The 26,447-nt window shown below is 37.1% G+C and overlaps 2 protein-coding genes across 2 annotated transcripts; both read right to left on the bottom strand.

The window, feature by feature from the left end:
• Positions 1–5,223: 5,223 nt before the first annotated feature.
• LOC140234127 (uncharacterized) lies at positions 5,224–7,107 on the bottom strand. The gene has a single exon (XM_072314202.1). The coding sequence runs from the start codon at positions 7,105–7,107 to the stop codon at positions 5,224–5,226; it is 1,884 nt and encodes a 627-aa protein (XP_072170303.1).
• Positions 7,108–9,262: 2,155 nt separating this feature from the next.
• On the bottom strand, positions 9,263–11,954 carry LOC140233695 (uncharacterized). The gene is made up of 3 exons (XM_072313794.1): positions 11,757–11,954; positions 10,892–11,209; positions 9,263–10,630 (listed from the first exon to the last, which is right to left on the bottom strand). Exons 1-3 carry the CDS (start codon positions 11,952–11,954, stop codon positions 9,263–9,265), a joined length of 1,884 nt encoding a protein of 627 aa, XP_072169895.1.
• Positions 11,955–26,447: the final 14,493 nt, after the last annotated feature.

Raw genomic sequence — 26,447 nt, 5'->3', positions numbered from 1 at the left:
TTCATTAGAAATGATTTCTGGCACCATCTTATCAACTGTACACTTTGGTAAGTAGGCAGCAGATTGTACACATCTCTGTAGATCGCCACGTCGTATCTCAAAAGGAAATAGAGGCCTTTAAATTTGCAACGGACGTATACAGTATGCTGGAGAAATAGAACTAGCAGGAAATAATTATATGCAGTTCACTGAAGCTTAAGCACAGTAAACTTAAACTGTTAAGACTACTGTAGTCAAATACACGGTAGCATGAAAAAAGAGTAACTGGTTAAATAGAAGAGCCCCACATATAATTTAGACAATGATCCTATCAATAAAAGATCGAAGATTGTCGGCAACAAACCACATCTGGTGTGTTCGTATTTCAGAAAAGTTGGGATTGGGGTCTCAATTTTCTAAAGGAATACGAGAAAAAGGAAGAATGTGTTCTTTTCTATTGGAAAGAATGAGTATGAACCTAACCTAGTCCGTGCATGAAGAGTAACCAGGAAGTTTTGTGGATGTTATTATGTAGTACACTGAACTACAGACAGTTTCTGAACTACTATGTCCAACTAAGCAGGAGGTGAGAATGATAATGGTAAGTTCATACTCATTTCTTTTCATTGTTTTATTCATATGTGGTAATCATGATGATGGAATGAATCCATCTCAAGGGGGCCGTTTAAGTGGAATTTGGCCACATTACAAAAGACGTCTCACCAACGTGGCCTATTGGGGTTCTGGGCAAGAGTCCAATTCTTTTGAAGGGGATGGCTAGTAACTAATTAGTGTGAATCAGTGGGAATGCTGGAGGATGATTGTTCCAATCCTTGTGGGATTCATTTAAGAGTACATTATATATCTATTGTTGTGTGAAAATTATTTTGCTTCAGAATGGTCTCATATTCAAGTAATATGCAGTTTAATGTTTCTATGTTAGCATGTCTGGTCAGTGACGGGACATTAATCTGCTTATTACTTGAATATGAGACCGTTCTGAAGCAAATAATTTTTCACACAACAGTAGATATATAATTTACTCTTAAGTGAATCCCACAAGGATTGGAACAATCATCCCTCAGCATTCCCACTGATTCCCACTGATCGGTTACTAGCCATCCCCTTTGACCTATTGAGGACGAGTCCCGAGTATATATATTCTGGCAGGTGTCTATGGGAAATGCATGTCGTAGCAAAATCAGACCGCCCTCAATGGGTTGATAGGCAGTTACCAATTCAGACTACATTGAATTAGCCTGAGAGTTCAAGTTATTTGCTGAAGTCATAATCTTGTGTAGCAATCATGGGTGTGAAGTTTTTATGGCACTGTTCATTACATTTTGGGGTTATACAGACACAAACAAAAACCAAGACATCCAAAGATCTTGCAAATGCCAAATAGGGAAAAACACACTGTGAAAAGTAAAGAATACATACATTTTCATGAAGTGTATTATCTTCACCTGGATACTGACATCTGATAGACTCACTTGTCTTTTTTATTGCTGCATACTGTATTTGAAGTTTCACAGCATTTCCTTTCTTTTGAGTCGAAAAGCTAGTACCCTTACCTTGAGGTCATTCAAAGTAAAATGTAAGATATTGTGGCTTACTGTTTCTTCAAAGGAAGTCGTAAAACTAGGGAATGTCTGTTTGTCAAAAGCGTATACGAGATTGAAATAATGAAAACTTACATAGGAAGCAGAAACCAACCAACACATTAGCAAACATTACAACATGCACCATATTTAAATTAACCCACAGCTAATTAAGTCGCCTTGGCAGATTACATTGTGCGGAAAACCTGCGGTCTTTTAAAAAGGCGGCGATGCGTCGGGGTATTCAAGCTTTCACTTTGGCCCGCTCTATACAGCGTTTCTTTCAAAACGCCGCGTGGGTCCTTTCTCATCCTTCAATGAGTAACAAACTCCAAGTAGTCAAAAGTGTGACAAACCACATTTTTTGACATTTTAAAAGACACCCATTTCTCTATTTCGCAATGCTACATAACGTACTGCAAAGTTTAACAAAAACCTATCGTTCAATCTTTCTCTTGAAATATTTACACAAGGGCTGAGATGGAATGACGGAATAAAAAAAGAGACCAAAGAATTGTATGTTGACTTCACTGACCAACCTTCAAACTGACAGCACTACTGTATCAATAACGAGTAACGCACAAAATACTATTTATCACGCTTTGACATCATTATCATATGACTGGTCATACGTAGAAAAGACGCAATTATTTTGATATGGCTAAAATATGTGAGCACGAAAGCTATCGGCGCTGTTGTGCTCGACATATTATTACATCACATACATTATTCAATACAGTCTCAGCCTATATCATTTATGAAATATACGGTGATGAGCAGCCGTAAATGTGATTCGTCGCTCTCTGTCCTTTTCCCTGAGATAAGGACATTCGAGCAATTAATGTCTACTTTCAGATAGACACAATGGCAGCCTTCACTCGGAAAGTTGAATATCTTTGGCTGAGTGTATGAAATTTGACAGAAATTGAAGATTTTAAAGGAAATTGTGTGATTTGTGTGTAAGTAAGTACTTCCTGCTTTGATATTTTAAAGGCCTGGATTTAGAAGGACCATTTTTTTTTTTTTTTTTTTTTTTTTTTTAGGAGTGATTGCTGGTTACAAAAAAAAAAGTACGGTAAGCAAACTTTGATAAAGGAACCAAGACGTACTGATGCATTACGTGTGGATAGATACAGTATCAGTGAGATTCAAAACAGATAAATCGAAGTGAAGTTTTGTCAAGAAGCAGTGGGCCAGGTGGCACTGGCCATCTCTTATCCATAAGAAACGGGAAAGCAAATCAAGAAAATTAACTCCAGCAGAGAAACGGTTTATCACCAACTTTGTAAAAGACAAGTGGGGTAGAGGTAGATCAAGCGCACTGGGGGATCCAGAGGGGGCGCTCGCTCCTCTTTATTAGTTGTAAAAACAAAAGAAATAAAAAGAAAAACATGAGATGAAACCCGGAAGTAGCACCAGAAATATTTTTTGCGCCCCCCCCCCCCTTTTTTTTTAACGGAATTCCTGGATCCACCCCTGAAGTGGGTTACTTGGAAATGGTATGTCAGTTCATTCCACATCTGTTCTCCCGTATGTTAAGTGTACAGTTCTGGTCGAGGTGAAGATTTAGCTTTTAACGTTTTGTGAGGTATTCAGAAACCACTCTATGAGATGTCAAAGAGCATGCAATACTAAGGGGAATCAAAAGTTTATTTCATGAAAATCGGTTTTGAAATGGCTGAGATATCCAAAAACAAGGTGAAACAAAGAGATACTAATAAAGTTGGGGCATGTCGCCTTTTATCATTAGCACTTTTTTGGATATCTCAGGCATTTGAAAACCAATTTTCATCAAATAAACGTCGAATCCTTCTTACAATTACATGTTCTTTTATATTTCATAAGAGGCTTTTCATTATCTTACTTAGGAATGTTCAAAACATGAATCCCTACCTCAACCAGTACAGTACCTTTAAGAGCCAGCCATGGGGTAAAAGTATTGTTATCATTGTGTATTTATATCATTGTTATTGTATAGAGACATCTATCATCTTTCAACGCACCACCGTTTACATAGCCTACATGCACTTATTTAGCCTACACGGATGCATCGTTTTCAAATGAACCCTACACACTGATAACTAAGACACCCATACAACTGTGTAATAACATGTTCTCTATTTAACAATGCTGCTTTACATACTTATAATTCATCAATCACTTATTACTAATCTTTCTCTTGAAAAATTTACACAAGTGCTGAGGAGGGATACCAGAATGAAGAAAAAAAAATGTTGACCTCACTTATCATCCAGCAAACTGCCAGCACTATCAGTATCATTGATGAGAAATACACTAAAAAATATATACAGTGACATCATTTATAAGTAACAAACAAAACAGTACTATACCATCATTGTCATAATTATGACATCTAATTTTATCTATATTTGATGTGGCTCAAATATACGTGCGGTAGTGCAAACAGCGACATATAGACATTAATTTTATACAGTCTTAGCCTAAATGTAATACACCTCCTGTATTTCGACGAATTCATCACATGACAGAAGACTTTAACAGATACATTTAAATTATTTTCACGTGTTTCCGCCAGAACATCAAGCCGGCTGAATGGTTTAAATCTAAAACAATCTTAACAACCTCATGATCGAGTTGGATTTACCCAATAAAAACAAACAACATTGTCAACCAAACTGCTCTGCACAATGTGACTGTTTGATATACCCTCCTATTGGACAGTGCTACATCGGTTAAACCAGGGATGTCACTCTGATCCATCCGATCAGAGAAAAAAAAAAAAAAACATTTACCACAGGGTTTGAATTTTCCTGCCTACTGTATTCTCGAGGTGACCCAAATGAAAGAGTTCTAGCAAGATTTCCGTTGATGAATAAAAATTATAAGTCACCAAACTACCAAACTCCTGCAAACTCTGCACAATATGACTGTTTGATGTAGTCTTCAGTTGGCACGTGGTAAATTGGTGCAACCACAGAGTTAGCATGGTTAGACTGGAGATTTCTGTCTCCCTGATCCATTCGCCAAGACAACGAGTTATCACAGAGTTTGCATTTCACTATCGACCTTATTCTTGTAAGGCAGTAGGGAAAGATTATGGATGAACACAGTTCAAGTAACCATTAGAAGATGCATATAGATCTTACTTTAAACGGGACACTGACAGCTAATGTTAATGTACCACAAATGCAATGTAAAAAATACAAAGTAGTGTTGAAGCGAAATTAATATGAACGTGTGTCCTTATTGCGCTTCATATTCATTTATATACCATTAGGATATAGTGCAGTAGAGTTGTTGATTCACATTAGAAAGGTACTTTTCTAATGAATACTATTCCTAATCAGTAAAGTGTAATAATAAGTTTTTTATCAAGGTGAATCTAAGCATTGAATATCAAAACCTCCCTGTATAGCCTACATCTCTACATTGTTATATCGTATCTTACATCCTCTGATTGTTGAATCTCTTTCTATCATGGGAATGTTCTTTGTGAAATGCATTCAGAATATGTCATGCCATTATTCATCATCCCATGTCATTACTGCACTCTCCCATACCACTACACCAACATAATTGGATTGTGTGTGTGTGTGTGTGTGTGTGTGTGGGTGGGTTATATTAAGAAAAAAAATCGTCAGGGTGAGAAATGTATTGTATCTCATACTTCCATTATTGATTTCTGAAAGATGCAGAGTTTGTCTGGAGTGCAGAAAGCAATGTCCCCTGTACTTTTGAATTGCTGAAGGAAGCACCATTTTCGCTCAGGAATGTCAGTACACTGAACTTCAACGAATGTTTCCTTGTACTTCAGGTCACTGGTGTAATGATCGATGCTAAGGAGATTTTCTTTCTCATTAACCCAGGCTATCAAGATGGAGTCATCGCTGCAAACTGCTGGATAGGCACTGTAGATGTCACCATCCTTCCATGCAGTGCTCTGAAATGTACCAGACTCATCGATTACTTTCACGCAGTTTTTAGAGATTTTCATGACAAGCTCCTTGTTTGATTTCAACGGGTAGTGTTGTAAAGGTTTGTAGTCTTTGCAGGGTATGTCACGTACTGCCTTCCCACCTGACTTCATGAAAACTTTGATCAGCTGAGGTTTCCTGTAGCTGACATAAATGCGATCTTCGCTGTCTACCGAAACTTCGCAAATTCCGCCCTCATCGTCTGTCAAAGTGTCAAATCCTACGTCACATTTTTCACCGTTTACAGCAAAAAGTGATATGTTATTTGACCCGTTAACAATGATACGGCGACCATCTGAAAGATACCCCATGGTTCGAATGCCGATGTCCTCATGATCACTTGTCGGTGATAGCTTGCCGTTGGGCATGTAATAATAAACCCCACCTACGCTAAATCCTACGGCCATCTGACCTGTAGGTGTTTCAACCATTTTGTTCATACTATCCTTCTTATGAAGCTCTTTCTCCACAGCCTTTTTCCACTCTGCTGGCTGAAGTTCACCAAGATTAAGCTCGTTGTTTGTTGTGTTTGACTGAAGTCGAATACTTTTTACACGTTCCTCGAGAGAACTGGCGTCAGTTAAATCTGGTTTATCTTTTCCAATTGCACATTTCAATTCGTCGAAAAGTGACTGGTGCATGGCAATTGTGCCGCCCTCTAGCGGCGCCTTTAGGCTCTTGTTTGCCAACTCCGAGGAACCTTTGATTCTTGCAATCTGCGTCTTAGTATCATCCAATATACCCTTGAATTTTTGTTCTGCCTCTGTCTTCTGTTCCTCAAGTTGTCGAATCAGTTTCTCTTTCCTCATCGTCAGTTTCCTCACATATTCGTCGTAAGTCTTTTTGATTTCTTTCTTTTTCTCTTCGATATGTGCGATGGTGTTTGTTCTCTTCTGGCTTACATCCTTGATGAAAGTTTCTAATTCATCTTTATAAACCTTACTTTGTTCATTTAATCCATAAATTTCTTGTAATCTCTGTTTGCTGTACTGGGCGTTGCTCAAGACTTTGTGATCCTTCGGTTGGTGATCTAGCATTCGACACCTCATACACATGATCTTCTGGCAATCAAGGCAGACATCCGAACAGTATTGCTCTCCTTCGTCCTGATCATGACTAGGACATAAAACCTTCTTTTTGATGTGCGCCCTCCCTTGTCTGATGTCTTCAACGGTGACAATCTGGTGGGTGGTGTTTGCTGGCCACTCATTGTGCTTCACGTGACATTTATCACACATGTAAGCCTTGCAACTTTGGCAGTAGGTCTTCGCGTTAGGGCGATCCGTCGAAGTACATACCGTGCATGGCTGAATGGCTCCTGCCATATCGTCTACCAAAGACTGGACCTGAAGGTTAGTGTTAAGGTTCGATACATTCCCGTCTTTCACCTCCGTCCTCTGGCGGCAGAGTGGACAGGAAATATGATTGGGATTCCCGCCTGAAGATTGAAGGAGACAGAGGCACTCCTTGCAGAAAGTGTGACCGCATGACAAAAGTTTGGGTGATTTCAGGAGATCGATACACAGTGGACATTGGAGACTTTTCGTCACAGCTTGTTCCAATGAAGACATTGCGAAGAATTCTGAACGAAAAATAAAATATCGCCAACAAGTTGTTATGACATGGAAGCTGCAAACAGTTAGAGCAGAAATTCCACACCTGTTTCTAGATTCAGTCTAAATTCAAGGCATTACGGTGTTTAAATAAGTATTCTGAAGAAAAAACAAAACAAAATAAAAACAAAACAAAGCAAAACAAACATGACATATAAATATAAATAAATATGACATCAGGAAAATGAAAAGGACCAAGTAAGCCAGTATATATTTTACCTCAACTCTTTTAGTTCGGTCTGATCTCGCGTTGCGAGATTCTTAGTAGAAGAATTCTGAGGGGAAAAAAAAACCCTAACTTTGACTGACGGTTACATTTAAATTCCAAACACAAACTTCTCTTAACTACTGGATCTCACTTTGAGACATTTCTTAGCAGACTTTGAGACAAAGTAGCTATTTGATGTGATTTCTTTTTTTAATTCAGACTGACAAAACATTGTTTGAAACGAAAACTGTGATAGAAAGGGACACATCATCTGCTTGAGTTGTGAAGTCGACTTTCTGTATTGGGCCTATGTTTCCACTATGATGTGATTACCCCATTCGCCTATAAAACGTGCAGCAAATGAATTTTTAATGGACTTTGCCAAAGTATACTTCCCTAACTAAACAATGCTTTGTGGCCAACATGCTAATTCCAGCAATCATGTATGAGAATATATCTGCAATATTTTCCAAGTTGTAGTTTTCTACAAACAGTAGAAAATTTACGCAGGGCTAAAGAAATTAAGCAAGAAAAGAACAAAGAGAAAACGGAGAGAGAGAGGGGGGGGGGGAGACACGACCTAACAACATTATCTTACATTATCCACAAAATGCAATTTATAATTACATATATCCTGCTAAGGCAGAAGATACTAGAACCTTTTGAAGTAATGATATATTACTAGGCATTGCAAACTGGATGGAAAACCTCTTGAAATGACGCAGAAAGGATACAAGTATACATATACATATGCCAGAAATAAGTCAATAGTGGCTTCGAGATATTAAAAAAAAATCTCTGTACGCAGACGAAACTGTATAATTATATGAATCATACTTAACAGAAACTTAGACAAATCATGGTGTAAATTACAAACTAAAGTAGGATATCGATTTTCACTTTACTTACCCGTGAATGTGTATTCCGATAGATAATCTTGACGTGTACCCAGGGGAGTTTCTGTACTGACATGAGATTTCCAAGGGTGTCTGACGAGAAAGTGTAAACCAAATCAGGCGCTGCTAACCGTTTCTGTGTCAGAAAGTCAATTTAACGTGCACATGATATTTTCACACACATGTCTATGGACAGGAAATAAAGGTGGTACATACAGGATTAAATCCAGACATTCAAGCATCCCGAGTACATTATTGCGGCCGGATGTGTGCTGGTTTGAACATTGGACTTGATATTGTAGTCCCATAATGAATTGTTTTGTTTTATTCTCCTCATAATCAAAGGGAAGGATCCCTATTTTCATACCCGCAAGGGCCCACCCAAGTTCGACTTAGTGGAAATTCATTGCGCATTTACCCACAACACTGTTGTAAGTGACGTAGCAGCCTTACAATCGAACCCCTCGCAGTACACACACTGCACTGAACTTATCATCTTCCCTAGCACACGCTCGCATAGGACAGTTTGTCAAATTAAGCAGGACATTTTTATTACATTAGTTTATTTCACTTGTGTGTAATAATAATGATTTAATGAATCAAAATAAGTAATATCATACTGTACATGACCTACATGTAGTTGTTAATACACTAACAAGCCGTAAATATGATATTACATCAGTAAAGTGTACTGACTATTTTTAAGCGTTAAATGTCATAAAGGCCTCCCTCTATAGCGTACATCTCTACAATGTTATAATGATTATCGTATTTAACATTCTATGAGCAAGACCCTATTGAATCACCTTCTTTCATGGGAATGCTCTTTTTCAAATACATATGAAATGTCTCACGCCATTATTCATCATCCCATGTCATCACTTCACCATCCCATACCACTACACGCACATATTAACTTAGAGTGTAGGACTTTATGTGTGTATGTGTGTGAGTGTGTGTGTGTGTGTGTTATTCAAAACCAACGTCAATATGACGTATCTATTGTATCTTACAGTTCTGTTGCTGATTTCTGAAAGATATAGAGTTTGACGGGCGTGCAAAAAGCAGTGTCCCCTGTAGTTTTGAATTGCTGAAGGTAGCACCACTTTCGCTCTAGGATGTCAATACGCTGACCATCACAGAGTGTCTCCTTGTACTTCAGGTCACTAGTGTAATGATCGATGCTAAGGAGATTTTCTTTCTTATTAACCCAGGCTATCAAGATGGAGTCATCGCTGCAAACTGCCGGAAAGGCAGAATAGATGTCGCCATCCTTCCTGACAGTGCTCTTCACTGTGCCGGACTCATCAATCACTTTCACGGAGTTAGAATGGGTTTTCATGACAAGCTCCTTGTTGGATTTCAACGGGTAGTGTTGGTAAAGTTCATTGTCTTTACAGGGTATCTCACGTACTGCCTTCCTACCTGACTTCGTGAAAACTTTGATCAGGTGAGCTTCCCTGTAGCTGGCATAAATGCGATCTTCACCGTTTACAGAAACATCGCAATATCCGCCCTCATCACGTGTCAAAGTGTCAAATTTTACGTCACACTTTTCACCGTTTACAGCAAAGAGTGATATGTTGTTTAATGATGCAATGATACAGCGACCATCTGAGAGATACCCTATGGCTCCAATACCTATGTCCTCATGATCACTTGTCGGGGATAGCTCACCATTGCGCGTGTAATAACAAACCCCACCCAAGTAAGATGCCACAGCCATCTGACCGGTCGGTGTTTCAACCATTTTAGCCATACAATTCTTCACAGGAAGCTCTTTCTCCACGACCTTTTTCCACTCTACTCTCTGAAGTTTACCAAGATGGAGCTCGTTGGTCGCTGCGTTTGACTGAAATCGAAGAGTTTTTACACGTGCCTCAAGAGAACTGGCGTCCGTTAGATCTGGTTTATCTTTCCTGATCGCACATTCCAATTCGTCGAAAAGTGACTGGTGCATTGCAATTGTGCCGCCCTCTAGCGGCGCCTTTAAACTCTTGTTTGCTAACTCCGAGGAACCTTTGATTATTGCAATCTGCGTCTTAGTATCATCCAATATATCTTTGAATTTTTGTTCTGCCTGCGTCTTTTGTTCCTCAAGTTGTCGAATCAGTTTCTCCTTCCTCATCGTCAGTTTCCTCACATATTCGTCGTAAGTCTTATTGATTTCTTCCTTTTTCTCTTCAATATGTGCGATGGCGTTTGTTCTCTTCTGGCTTACATTCTTGATAAAAGTTTCTAAATCATCTTTATAAACCTTACTTTGTTCGTTTAGTCCATTCATTTCTTGTAATCTCTTTCTGTTGTATTCGGCGTTACTCAAGACTTTGTGATCTTTCGGCTGGTGATCTAGCATTCGACACCTCATACACATGATGTGTGTGTGAGAGTGTGTATATACTATGTACGTATTAATGTGATGATTTTTTTTTTATTTACTTGATTTCACACAGAACCAGTTGTAATATATGTTGCTATTGCAAAGTTGTATTTTCATGTGTAGGCAACCTAACACAAGCCAAGATGCTTTCAAGGCTGCCTGGCTCTCATTGTAAACGCCATTATTACATATTGTTGTGTTTTATTTTGCCGAATAAATGGCCTAAATTGGCCTCAATCAATCAATCAATCAATCAATCTTCAGGCAATCAAGGCAGGCATCCGAACAGTACTGCTCTCCTTCGTCCTGGTCATGACTCGGACATAAAACCTTTTTCTTGATGTGCGCCCTCCCTTGTTTGATGTCTTCAACGGTGACCATCTGGTGGCTAGTGTGTGCTGGCCACTCATTGTGCTTCATGTGACATTTATCACACATGTAAGCCTTACAATTTTGACAGTAGGTCTTTGCGTTCGGGCGATCCGCCGAGGTACATATCGTGCATGGCTGAATGGCTCCTGCCATCTCGTCTACTAAAGACTGGACCTGAAGGTTATTCTTAAAGGTAGGGGATACCTTTTACAGACCTCCCAAAATGCAGCAAAACATTAAATATGAACCTCAGGGGGCTTGTTTAGGCCACTGCTGAGAAATTTGGAAGTCAACAGTTATCTACAATTTGAATAATGCACAAAACTCAACTACTCAGTAGTTCTTTGTGTCAGCCACACTTAAGCCTTTTTGTTGCAGTCTTCTATATTTTTTATCTATAAACACAAATCTAAAAGTATAAGAGCTGATGTAATATAGAGTGTGTGGCAAGAATGTATATAGAAATGTTTGTAAGTTTTGATGAACTTTCTTCACAAAATATACATGATGGACACACATGCAGTGCATGGGTCTGCAAAGGTAGCCTAGTAATGTACTGGAATTTACGGTGAGCCCCGAAAAATATTCAATTCAAAATCTAACGGTCAAAAAAGTGTACTAAATGTTACCTTCCACTTTCAATACTTTATGGGAGTTTCTAAAATGATACTCTCTTCAACATACCACTGTATTTATACAACTCTTCATTTAAGGCATGCAAATGGGATTCCCTACCTTTAAGGTTTGATACATTCCCGTCTTTCACCTCCGTCCTCGTGCTGCAGAGTGGACAGGAAATATGATTGGGATTCCCGCCTGAAGCTTGAAGGAGACAGAGGCAATCCTTGCAGAAAGTGTGACCGCATGATAGAAGCTTTGGTGTTTTCAGGAGATCGATACACAGTGGACATTGCAGACTTTTCGTCACAGCTTGTTCCAATGAAGACATTGTGATGTATTCTAAAGCAAAAGCAAAATGAAACGAAAAATACATTTCCCTAAGTACGACATAAGAACACTATTAAGGATCAAGTAAACCCTTTACCTGTGCTCTTTTGATTCGGCTTAAACTCGAGTTCCGAGATTCTTAGTAGATGAATTCTATGGAAAAAAAAAATCCTAACCATGACACGAAGGAAAACTTATACACTGTATTCCCAAGCACAAACTTCACATTTTCCCCTAGATTTAACCTAGCAATATTTCTTAGCAGGTATTGGCAAACAATGGCTTGGTGATGTGATTATAGTTTTGAATTCAGACAGGCAGAACATCGTTTGAAACGAAAAAAAAAAAACCGAAAACACAGAGGAACGGTATCTGCTTGAGTTGTGAAGTCTCACTACAATATAGAGGGCCTACGTTTCGACTGTGATATTTTTGTCCTAACATATGATTATTAGTTTCCACTAAGCGAGCAACAAATGAATTTTAATTGATGTTGTCAAGGTATACTTCCATAACCAAACAACGTTTTGTAGCCAACATAATAGTCCGGCAATCATGTATAAGAATTTTGATAATCCACAATATTTTCCCATCAGTTGAAGTTCTCTAAGCAGCAATCAATTTAAGCAGGGCTAAATGAATCAAACAAGAAAAGGACAAAATAGTAAAAAGGGAGGGAGAGAGAGAACAGATAGATGAGGGGCAGGAAAAGGAGGAGGAGGAGGAAGAGAGGGGGAGGAGAGAGAGAGAGAGAGGGGGGGGGGGAGTAGACGCGACATCATTACCTTACATTATCCACAAAATTACAGCACATAATCATCATATTTATCTCCTGCTAAGGTATGGAAGAGACGCATAGAAGTTATGGTATCACTGTTTAAAACGGGCTGGAAAAACTCTCAAAACAAAACATAACGAATAAAGACAAGTATACAGGTATACATGACAGAAAATATTCCAATAATGGTTTCAAGAATATAAGAACATTAATTATATCCGCAGACAAAACCATATATAGGAGTCAATATCAACAGAAACTTAACCTGTTCAATACTAAATTCTTAAATCTCCATAGACTTAACACACATGTAACCAGGTTCCCGTAGAGAACGGGTTAAACGAATAATGCAGTGATTACAAACTGAAGTAGGATGCTGATTTTTCACTTCACTTACCCGTGAATGTGTACACATTCCGATAGATGATCTTGGCGTGTACTCACGGCGTTTCGGTACTGAACTCAAGTATAGAAAGATGTCTGCCGTAATAGTTCAAACCAAGTCAGGCGCTACTAACCGTTTTTGTGCCAAAAGGGCAATTTAATGTGCACAAATTTCACACGAATGTCTATGGACAGGAAATAAATCTAGGACCCAAAGGGTTAAATCAGGATACTCAAGCATCTCAAGTACATGATTGCGAACGGATGTGTGCTAATGTGAACTGTGGATTAGTCATTGTGTACTTGAAATGGTAGTCTCATATCATGTCAAAATGAATTTTGTTCTCCTCATAGTTGAAGGGAAGGATCGAACGATTTATCAGTCTTTCGAGGGGAAAGTATAAAAATAATAGAAGACATTGGAATTGTGTTTCAATCTAACAAAACGCACCAAGGAAATATTTTAATTAAATATTATTTTTTTATTCCGCAAGACTCAGCCTAGTTCTAGCCATTTCGCGACAATCCATTGCGCAATTACTCACAAACTGTCGTGCGTGACGTAGCAGCCTGACAACCGATCCTCTCGCAGTACACACACTGCGCTAAACTTGGTATCTCACTTTACTCACGCTAGCATACGAGAGTTTGTCAATTTCAGCAGGACAGTTTATTACATTTGTTTATTTAACTGTTATTTAACTGTTGTTATCAACAATGCAATATTATTATTTTATGAAGCAAAATAAGTTATCATATTGTGCACGGCCGATGAACGAAAATTGTAAGAAATGGCGTCTGGCTTGAGCATCTTTTTCTTCGTCTTGTAATTCATCATCTTCGCTCACATGTCTTCCTTAAAGCATTCTGCCTCGAATGGTCTTCACAGACGACGCGATTTTTACAATAGTTATAGGATTTTATATTATATTCGTCCGTCCAAATATTGACTAGCCATTTAGATGTTCAAGCAGTACGTCCGCCTACAATGTACCAGGGGAAAGAGGAGAATGTATGCTACAGTTGATGATAAACTGTATGTCGGGGCGCTGCAACATTTAAGTATGCCTACTGCTGCTTAAGTCAGAATGATGATAAATGACGTTTTCATACCTCAAGCACCTGAGACAAAAAGAATTGTTTCATAGATAGCTCAATAAAACAATCGGCCCGCCGTCGGTCTGCCATAACCTCTCCACTTCCCAACTAGCTGATCGTGCCAATCTTATTACTTTTTGCCGCTTACCTTCGTAAGAGTGGTAGTTTATTACTATTTTGTTAAGCAATATGCAACATGCGATATTGCCAATGCCACAACATTATTATACCACGTAACTTTTTCCTCATGGAATATCAGAATAACTTGATCTTGTATGACGTGCAATGGGCTGTCAGTGGGGTATGATGTTTGCCTTCCATGAGCTTCTTATGGTTTGCCGGTTTAACCAGGAAGAGAATATAATACGTATATAATTATATATATATATACATATATATATATATATATATATATATATATATATATATATATATATAGAGACGATGAAGACAAACAAGTTGACATAATGCATTAGAATCCAACTTCATTTATTTGTAAACCAAATTTTCGACCCTTGCACGGATCTTCCTCAGGGTAACAGTGATATTTGTATTTGAAGCTCAGCACAGAAAAATAATAATAATAACAAAGAAACGCGCCTGGTTGTCAGCTTAGAGTTTGAGCTAGGTTAGCAACCAACACGCACGGTTGTTAGCTTAAAATCCTTAAACTCAATTATGACGTAACAATGCATCATAAAATGCATAAGAAGTAAGACATAGACATTTTCAAATCAAACTGATCGTTTACCAGCCGCGCAAAATACATACCAACACGCACGGTTGTTAGCTCATAATTTGCGCTATCTTCATGAGTGCAAAATCCTTAAACTCAATTATGACGTAACAATGCATCATAAAATGCATAAGAAGTAAGACATAGACATTTTCAAATCAAACTGATCGTTTACCAGCCGCGCAAAATACATACCAACACGCACGGTTGTTAGCTCATAATTTGCGCTATCTTCATGAGTGCAAAATCCTTAAACTCAATTATGACGTAACAATGTATCATAAAATGCATGATAGACATTTTCAAATCAAACTGATCGTTTACCAGCCGCGCAAAATACATACCAACACGCACGGTTGTTAGCTCAAAATTTGCGCTATCTTCATGAGTGCAAAATCCTTAAACTCAATTATGACGTAACAATGTATCATAAAATGCATAAGAAGTAAGACATAGACATTTTCAAATCAAACTGATCGTTTACCAGCCGCGCAAAATACATACCAACACGCACGGTTGTTAGCTCAAAATTTGCGCTTTCTTCATGAGTGCAAAATCCTTAAATTCAATTATGACGTAACAATGTATCATAAAATGCATAAGTAGTATAGTAAGACATAGACATTTTCAAATCAAACTGATCGTTTACCAGCCGCGCAAAACATATAGCAACCCGAAGAGAGCATAACGATTAAAATATGCAGATAAAACATCTAAAGGCATGTTTGAGTAATAGCCGGTAAACTTTATCGAATTGGGCCTAAATTGAGGCGCAGAGACAAAGAGATATACTACTTAAAGAAACTATATTTGCCTAGCCATGACAGGTCTCTGTTCAGCCCAGTCTGAAAACTCTTGCTACGAATTATAGCGCGCAGTTCAGCCAATTTTCTCTCATCCGCGGATTTATACCCGCCCCCGAAGAGGCAGATCTTAAGATCACTTAAGGAATGGTCGGTTTGGCTGAAATGCTCGGCTACTGGGAAACCGGTTCGGCGTTGCCTGATTGTACATCTGTGGTTATTGAATCGCATTCTGAAACTTGTACTTGTTTCACCAATATAGGCTACTCCAGGGCATTTGTTACAAAGAAAACAATACAAAACGTTACTTGAATCACAGTTGTGAGCAGGAGGATAGATGGTATAATCAGATGAGAGCTGTACGGAGTTATCCGTTATTATGTGAGCACATATCTGACAGCGCGTTTTGCCACATTGTTTGTTACCTCTATAGGTTGAGGTGGGCCGGGTAGCTGATTCCTCACCAGTAATCTTTTCAGACTGGGCGGCTGTCTCTGTGCATGTAGGGGGGCCCTAGGCATGATTTTAGCAAGTTTTTCATCGACCGTGATTGTGGGCCACTCTTTCTTGATTGTAAGGGCAAGTTGGCGACCTTTCGGGTGATACGTGGCGACAAAGGGGACTGCTTCTTCCCCTTTGTTTTTTCTTTTTTGTACGAGAAGAGCCTCTCTACTTTTTCGGCTCACCATTTCCATGGATTTCTTGATCAAGTTGATCGGATAACCGCGCTCAATGAAATGCCTGCCTAGTTGCAGTGCATCCGATTCGTAGGTATGAGGGTCGGATGTTATTCTTTTGTACCTCAATAGTTGGCTGTACACTATTGACTCCTTGATGTGCGTAGGATGGAATGAGTTATAATTAAGATAGGTGAAGGAGTCAGTCGGCTTAGTGTACACCGATGTTTGGAGTTTCTGCCCATTTGGGGAAAGAGTGACCGTGACGTCAAGGAAGTGGACTTTCTCTTGTGAACTTTCCATGGTGAATTTGATGTTACCATCGTGTGAATCAAACCTTTCATGAAAGGATTTGAGGTCATTGGTATCATGTGGCCATATCATGAAAATATCATCTATGTACCGGAGGTACAAACTGGGTTGAAGATGGGATTTTGAGAGAAAGTCCTCCTCCAACTCGGCCATGAAGATGTTTGATTTGATCAGTTTGATTTGAAAATGTCTATGTCTTACTTCTTATGCATTTTATGATGCATTGTTACGTCATAATTGAGTTTAAGGATTTTAAGCTAACAACCGTGCGTGTTGGTTGCTAACCTAGCTCAAACTCTAAGCTGACAACCAGGCGCGTTTCTTTGTTATTATTATTATTTTTCTGTGCTGAGCTTCAAATACAAATATCACTGTTACCCTGAGGAAGATCCGTGCAAGGGTCGAAAATTTGGTTTACAAATAAATGAAGTTGGATTCTAATGCATTATGTCAACTTGTTTGTCTTCATCGTCTTCATGCTCTTATTCCAACACGCGGATAATAATACCATTTTATACATCTTGGAATTTTCCACGTGTTGGACTTCGAATGTTGTAATTATTAGAAGAAAGAGTCTCAAGTACGCCATAGATCCAACGATTACAAAAAATTTTTATTACAAAATTTTCGGTCTGCCTCAGACCTTCGTCAGTGCAAAGACAATGATGGACAATGATAAACATGAATCATAACAACAATGCTATGCGCGTCATACGCGTAGTGCGTTGCCCTGGAGCTGCGTTGTCAAGGAGAGCGCTGATACGTATAGGGGTATGGTAGAAAGTGAAATCTCAATGAAGACTGAACTCAGACTCAACAAAAGTTTCAAGTGCTTGTTTGAATCATATGCTATATTATATACTCTTTATAAGAATACATTGCTATGTATACGTCCTTGTAATAATAGATTCTATTTTTTTCGTATATAGATAAACATCGAAGAAAAGACGCATATAAAGCATTGATTACAAATGGAGAAAAAATTAAAAGGAATGAGCTAATAATACAACTAGTTATTAGAGCATCTATTTACTGTAAAAATAAAAATTATATATATATATATATATATATATATATATATATATATATATAATACGGATAATCAAGACATCATATTAAAAAAATAGTGTTCAATACAAATATAATAAAATCTCAACATTAACTCAATTAAAATCTCAATGAAGACTAAACTCAAACTCAACAGTTCCGAGCGTATGTGTATATTATATGCATGCCAATGTATGCTATATATACTATATATAAATACATTACTTTATGTATACATCCATGTAATATTTGACTTTTGTGACTCCATTTTTTCGTAGATAAACATCGAAAAAAAAACATGTAAAGACGCATATCAAGCATCAATCAAGCATCAATTACAAATGGAGAAAAAAAATGAAAAAATAAGCTCATAATAATCATAACCAAATATCGAAGCATCTGTTTACTGTAATGATGAGAATATGATAAATTTGCGGCTAATCAAAACATCATATTTAACATAAAAGGTAAGTGGTCAATGCGAAATATAATAAAATCTTAACATTACCTTTTGTAAATAATGAAAAATATGCATATAATATAGGTCTAGTCTCAGATTCTTAGAGATTCATTTCTTCACTTCTTGTAGAAAGAGAAACTGCTTAACCATCCAAGGTCCTTGTTGAGTCCTGTTTCAAAAGACCTGGTTTGGATCCCTCTCAGCAATTCACCAAAGAGGCAGAGGAAGTCCTGTCATCACTATCGGCGATCCCGAAAACTGAAAGCAGGAACCTTCTCCCCACCGATCCCAGAACCAGTCGTCTCTACCTTCTACCGAAGATCCACAAACTACAAGCGAAAGTAGCCTCACACCTCGAACAACCAGAAGGCGAGATCTCCAGTGACCAGGTAATCGACGTATCTAAATCACATAACATCATCCCACCAGGCCGACCCATAATATCAAACTGTGGTTCTCTAACAGAAATGATGTCAGCTTACGTAGATAGAACTCTACAAAAATACTTGCCCTCGATTCCCAGCTTCATCAAAGACACCACTGACTTTCTCAACAAGATAGAGTCCATTAAGGATAAACTCCCCGAGTCATTTACTCTAGTCACGATGGATGTCACTTCTCTGTACACTAACATAGGTCATGAAGACGGAATCAAGGCCATGTCAGATTTTCTTACTAAGCAAGACGTAGAAGCATCTCTTGTAACTGATCTTGCTAGGTTAACAGAGTTCATTCTCAAGCACAATTTCTTCACGTTTGACGACAAATTCTATCTCCAAACCAATGGCACTGCAATGGGCACGAAAATGGCCCCTTCGTATGCAAACATATTCATTTGTGAGCTAGAACAAAGTTTCCTATCCAAATGTGAGAAGAAGCCTCTACTCTATCTGAGATACATCGACGATATTTTCATAATTTGGACAGACTCAGACGAGTCGCTCATGAAGTTTGTCGAAGACTTCGGAAAAGTCAACCGAAGCATCCAATTCACTATGTCAAAGTCAAAGTCAGAGGTTGCCTTCCTTGATGTTAAAATCAAAATATCTGACGGAAACAAGATTTCGACAAGTGTGTATCACAAGCCCACTGACAAACACACCTATCTTCGCCATGAAAGCTTCCATCCAAAACACTGCAAAGAAGCGGTCGTGTACAGTCAGTTTCTGAGATACCGGAGAATCATCTCAGATGACGAGGAATTTCACAAACAAGCGATCACACTTGGAGGCTTCTTCTTACAAAGAAGATATCCTATCCACATGATAAACCGCAGTCTAGAAAGAGCTAAATCAAAAAAGCGTGCAGAGTTACTCAAGAGTAAAAGCGAAACTGCTAAACCATCTGACAGGCTACCTCTTGTAACCACGTATCATCCCTCCACAAAAGCGTTGATTAACGAAATCAACAAGGAGTGGAAATACCTATCTCTTGACAAATCTCTCCCTGCCACGTTCTCGAACCACCCCATCAACGCTCAAAAACAACCGAAAAACCTACGAGAATTATTGGTAAAGAGCTCAATCTCAAAGAAACAAAAACAGAAAGCTAACCGCCCATGTGGCAAAAGCCGTTGCCAAATCTGTGCCCATATGCTCACCTCTAAAAAAGTAGATCTAACTCCTGGCTTCTCTGTCTCTACCCCTCACGCCACATGTGACACCCCAAATGTGGTTTACTGCATCTCATGCTCAAAATGCCCTAACGCGAAGTATATCGGGGAAACAGGTACTAAGTTCAGACTTCGTTTCAACAATCACAGAAATTCAATTCAGCACAAGTCATCACTACCAGTTGCCGAACATTTCAACTCAGGCAACCACTCAATTCGGGATCTGCAATTCTGTATCATCGGCACTAATTTCAAAGACAGAGAAGCCAGAAAATTAGCTGAAATGAAATTCATCATCCAAACCAGGTCTTTTGAAACAGGACTCAACAAGGACCTTGGATGGTTAAGCAGTTTCTCTTTCTACAAGAAGTGAAGAAATGAATCTCTAAGAATCTGAGACTAGACCTATATTATATGCATATTTTTCATTATTTACAAAAGGTAATGTTAAGATTTTATTATATTTCGCATTGACCACTTACCTTTTATGTTAAATATGATGTTTTGATTAGCCGCAAATTTATCATATTCTCATCATTACAGTAAACACATGCTTCGATATTTGGTTATGATTATTATGAGCTTATTTTCTTGATTTTTTTTCTCCATTTGTAATTGATGCTTGATTGATGCTTGATATGCGTCTTTACATGTTTTTTTTCGATGTTTATCTACGAAAAAATGGAGTCACAAAAGTCAAATATTACATGGATGTATACATAAAGTAATGTATTTATATATAGTATATATAGCATACATTGGCATGCATATAATATACACATACGCTCGGAACTGTTGAGTTTGAGTTTAGTCTTCATTGAGATTTTAATTGAGTTAATGTTGAGATTTTATTATATCTGTATTGCACACTATTTTTTTTAATATGATGTCTTGATTATCCATATTATATATATATATATATATATATATATATATATATATATATTATATATATATATATAATTTTTATTTTTACAGTAAATAGATGCTCTAATAACTAGTTGTATTATTAGCTCATTCCTTTTAATTTTTTCTCCATTTGTAATCAATGCTTTATATGCGTCTTTTCTTCGATGTTTATCTATATACGAAAAAAATAGAATCTATTATTACAAGGACGTATATATAGCAATGTATTTTTATAAAGAGTATATATAGCATATGATTCAAACAAGCACTTGAAACTTTTGTTGAGTCTGAGTTCAGTCTTCATTGAGATTTCACTTTCTACCATACCCCTATACGTATCAGCGCTCTCCTTGACAACGCAGCTCCAGGGCAACGCACTACGCGCATGACGCGCATAGCATTGTTGTTATGATTCATGTTTATCATTGTCCATCATTGTCTTTGCACTGACGAAGGTCTGAGGCAGACCGAAAATTTTGTAATAAAAAATTTTTGTAATCGTTGGATCCATGGCGTACTTGAGACTTTTTCTTCTATATATATATATATATATATATATATATATATATATATATATGTAGCGCCCGCCCGGGGAGGGGGGCGTGTCTGAATAGACAAGAGAAGATAAGACACTGTGTCAAGCTTGGATGCGTGGTACAACAGAGTCATTTTATTCTATATCTCTACTTCAACAACTAATAATCAAATATCGAAATGGAAAATGTATATTTACAAATGAATATTTACATAACAAACACTATAAAATGTACTGATGAACGTCTCATCATAACTTGTAACGCTTCATGATACGAATTGTATCGATTATACCATAATAACGACAACAGTAACAATAACCACTCCTTATAACCCGAAACACTTCATTCTTTAAAACACTATTAACATATCTAACAATCCTCCGATATATCAGTCTATCATTCCTTGGAATGAACTTTTCATAATTCTTGAAACTAATCAACCAAAACTCATTCTTAACTCTCAGATTACCTTTGTAATCCTTTTGCCTTTAAAAACAAACATAACCAAATTAATATTAAATTCACAAAATACAAATGTAAAGTCTGTAGCTAATCAGCCATCATATTCATACCTTCAAAATAACCTTGTTATCTTGCATGAGTAAACCTGACATCTAACATATATTTTACCATGACTAAATTGTCATGAAATAATATACTAAAACATATTCTTCTTTCGATCTTTAACTCTCTTTTTACTTTCAGCAACTCAATGAATATAACTACAAGAATGTTAGCATTATCATCCCTATAATTTCTACTCAATGATTTACTATCTTTAATCTCTAAGACTGCAGGTCATTTGTGCGCACAAGACCCTTGAAATAATAATATTTCACTCTCAGTCTTCATTATTAACACATAATCATTTGCTCTGCAAATGCATTTCTTCATGTATTCTAGAAGCTATCATAACTTCGCATAACATGACTAAACGCTGAAGGTATAAACTGTACCTTGCCATTACTTCTAACTCTCATGACTTTAAATAAAATATATATTAACCTTGCCCTTCTGAGGCCAGACATACGCTATTCACTATAGCATTTATATATACAAGCACTACAAGGTGACAATAAACTAGACATACACAATGTAACCAACTACAACACTACAGCATTCCCACACTCTGGTAGGGGCTTAATCCTAGAACTAAACAAATCACAGACTGCCCAAACTTCCTGCCTCAACACTGAACACAGCATCTCAAACAGCTACTTTTATTCAAGACTGGTAATACACTACATCATGCAGTCTCTTCTCTTTCAGGTGAGGGGAAGAGTGAGGAAATCTCCTCATAAAGCTCAAACTAAAACAAAGAGACTGGCTGACTGTTCAGCACCAACGCTTTCTCAATGAATGGAGTAGAGGGACAGAGTTAGAGAGAGAGAGAGAGAGACAAAGCAAAAGAGGGGAGAGAGAACTAAAGCAGGCAGTTACACTAGTCTATGTTCAGACCCTGTTTGCTGAAAATTCCCTAGCCATTGGGTTCACCCTGTAATACACTATATTTACATTTCTAATCATTTAAAGATGAACAGGTAACATACTGTAACTCCAAATGCATCCTCAAAGCTGTAAGTCACATCAATGTTATATCACCATAACGTTTGCACATATAGAAATACTCCCAGTGGGTCTAGATTGTGAGACTAATCTCTTACTTGGAGAAGTTCTCATAAAGTCTCTTATCAGCATTGTTTCTCACCCCTGAAGCTTTCTGGTCAGTTCTTTGTTCTAGTGTGAATCATGGGGGTGCGTTGGCACTCTTTTCATTACACTCCTTCAATACTCTATGTACTACCCTGTGCTGGGTGTGTTCATACCCAAGGAAGGTATATACAATTATAGTGCTGCATGCGTAACAGCACTGCTTATGACCCAACGTGTATGAAACTATTTTGGATCACACACTATATACATAGTACATTGCCTTTATACATTCTCGACTCATTCATCAACTCACATGTGTCTGACATCATACAATTATCTATCATGTCACACATACACAATCAATAAGTAAATATATTAAAAGTATATATTATAAAACATTACGTCTCATCGTAGTTTTCTTGCCAGATGAATATTATGACATATAATCTTGGTTGAGATGGAACATTCTTGTTTTACCACTTCCAGAAAACTTAGATGGAGAGTGACATGGAGCTTTTCATTCACTCAAGTTTCTTACAAAACATATAATAATTGCATTTCTGTTCACAAAAGCATCTCGTACGGTGATAGCTCTCATTATATTTCTCAAAACGTGTTTGGTTCAATAATCATTCTGAGAGAATAACTATTAAAAGTATGAAAAAGGTATTTTTTACCTGAATAGACAAGAGAAGATAAGACAATGTGTCAAGCTTGGATGCGTGGTACAACAGAGTGAAGAACCAAGCCAACATCCAAGCTGGTTGGGCTTTTCTTATCTCTCTTCCAAGAAAGGGGCTGGGCCACTCTCCAAATTGGGAGGGGCAGCATCTCACTTTGAGGGACAAATAGCTATTTACCTTCATGGCCAATTGCCATTAGGGTAGAGAGGTACAATACAGTAACACAAAAAAATAGGGGGGGGCAATTCTGTGGGGCTCCACATATATATATATATATATATATATATATATATATATATATATATATATATATATATATAGTTGAGACAATGTAGATAACAGAAGATGTCGCATGAAACCGGCAGAGTTGTGAAGCTTTCGACCGTGGTCTTCCTCAGCTTTAATGTCTGTTTGTGAAACGAAATATATGTTTTTGAGCATAACAAATCTGAAGTCATAAACACAATATATTGAATATAAGTTGAGCATGAGTTAATAGTTACATGACATACTTGGCAATATTTTTTGGCACTTTGCAACATATTCAACAATGTATAACTGAAAATGAGTGTATAGTGAGTATATATAGCATACAAACATATCATACAATAAAAATTATCAAACATATATCATAAATAAACTAAATAATATGATTACCTGCTAAGCAGACGTTTGCGTTGCCTGGATGTCTTGTGGTTGTCTTGTGGCGGGATGTGAGTGATCATGTGATATTGGGGGAAGGGAATATCAGCTATAATAATCTCAACTATAATTTCACTTAAGATGACAGAGGCGTGGGGTAGGAATATCAGCATCATCACACTATATATATATATACATATATATATATATATATATATATATATATATATATATATATATATATATATATATATATATATATATATATATATATATATATATATATATATATATATATATATATGTGTGTGTGTGTGTGTGTATGTATACTCTCTAAAAAAATCGAGTGAAAATATTCACTCTTTTCAGTGAATACAAAAAAGAGTGAATTTTGAGAGTGATTCCTGAGGTCACTCTAAAACGAGTGAAAATGAACATTTTTACTCAAAATTCACTCCAATTTCATTCTAAATTCACTCTTTTTTGTATTCAATCCTTTAAGAGTGAATATTTTCACTCGATTTTTTTTAGTGAGTACTCGTTTATCTTACTACATATTATTTCCTTGAAAACTCTTTTTCTTTTTGTACTTTTTACTGTTTCACCCTTAGCAAGTATTGCTTAGTAGGCCCCAACAATGATAAAAAGTCAAGGAATAATGGCCTTTTGGTTTTGATATTTTCTTTGACTATACAGTACAGATGTCATTAGATCTTAGGATAGTTGTCAGTTTTCTTATAAAGTGTACTCTACACATCAAAGAATGTTAATTGATAATTTTGTTCCGAACTTTCCGAAATATTCATAAATCAATGGTTTTATTCAGTATTCATGGTTTACATTCAATCGAAACAACAACAGCAAAACCTGACATCAAATTATCCACATCTGCTGCTAAGATAACAACCAACAGAAATTGTATAGTACAAAAGTTGTCTCAAGTTCAATGTACTAAATGATAACACTCCACAAAACTTTCTGATTATTTTTCATGCACAAACTATAAGAAAAGGGAAAGTTGGACGGCAGGTAAGTGCACATAGGTCAAGTCATTTTCCTCACATTATAGTTGCGGTAATTTTGGAGTGAAGACCCATCTTCCCTTAAGCAAGGTTAAAGTGCAATACTAGCCAGGCATTATATTTCACCAACGTCCTCTTTGGGGATTTTGGACAAGAGTCCAATATTCTTTTAGAAGGTAACTGTCTATGCAGGCTAATAGCAACGCAACCAGTTATGTCGCCTCTTTACCGAAAACTTTGTTCATATTTTCTGTTAATGATTATTGTTGATGACACAACCTCGTTCATTCGTTCGTTCTTTCGTTCTTTCGTTCGTATTTATTTTGCGTCTCAAACCAAATCAAATCAAAATGGATTACATCAGTGTGACAAATTTAAACAAAACATAACCAAATGACAGAGGAGCAACACAGAAGTGCAGTGTATACTACATGAATAACAATAATAAAAATCTTTGTAAAACATTTCTAGTTGCATAATGTGATACAGATAAGGCAGTATATTTGATTTAATAAAGAAGCAGGAAACCTGTAGCATAAGCATAGCTTAACTTGGCTGATGGCCTCATTGGAAAATATAACTAAGGCTTTTTTTTCCCTACTAATTACAATAGTACCGGTATGCTTTAGAGGGAAAGTTGCATTCACATCGTGTCTGAGATTGAAATAATTGACCACTTCTGTAGAAAATAGAAAACAACCAACATGCTACAAAACCTAACAACATGCAACATTTTCAAATGAAACCTGGACATTGCTAACTGTGATGCCCATAGAGCTACTATAATGACATGGTTTGTTCTTTATTTCACAATGTCACGTAACATACTACATAATTTACCAATTACTCATCGTTTAATTCTTCTCTTGAAATACTCACACAAAGTCTGAGAAGGAATGACGGAATGGGAAAAAAAAAGAATGTTGGCCTGACTCACCTTATCAAAACTGCCAGCATTGGCGGTATCATTGATGAGCAACATACAGACAGTATACACTGGTGTTGCAGATGAGTAACACAGAAATAGTATCACAACACTGACATCATTATCGTATCTACATTCGATCTCGATCTCTCTCTAAAAAAAAAAAAAAAAAAAAAAAAAAAATGTTCTTTTTTAACTCGTTTTAGAGTGACCTCAG

The sequence above is a fragment of the Diadema setosum genome, chromosome 10 (assembly GCF_964275005.1).
Source record: "Diadema setosum chromosome 10, eeDiaSeto1, whole genome shotgun sequence".
Lineage (NCBI taxonomy): Eukaryota > Metazoa > Echinodermata > Echinoidea > Diadematoida > Diadematidae > Diadema > Diadema setosum.
Note: the sequence above shows the minus strand (reverse complement) of the source record. Positions and strands in the feature narration are given on the sequence as shown.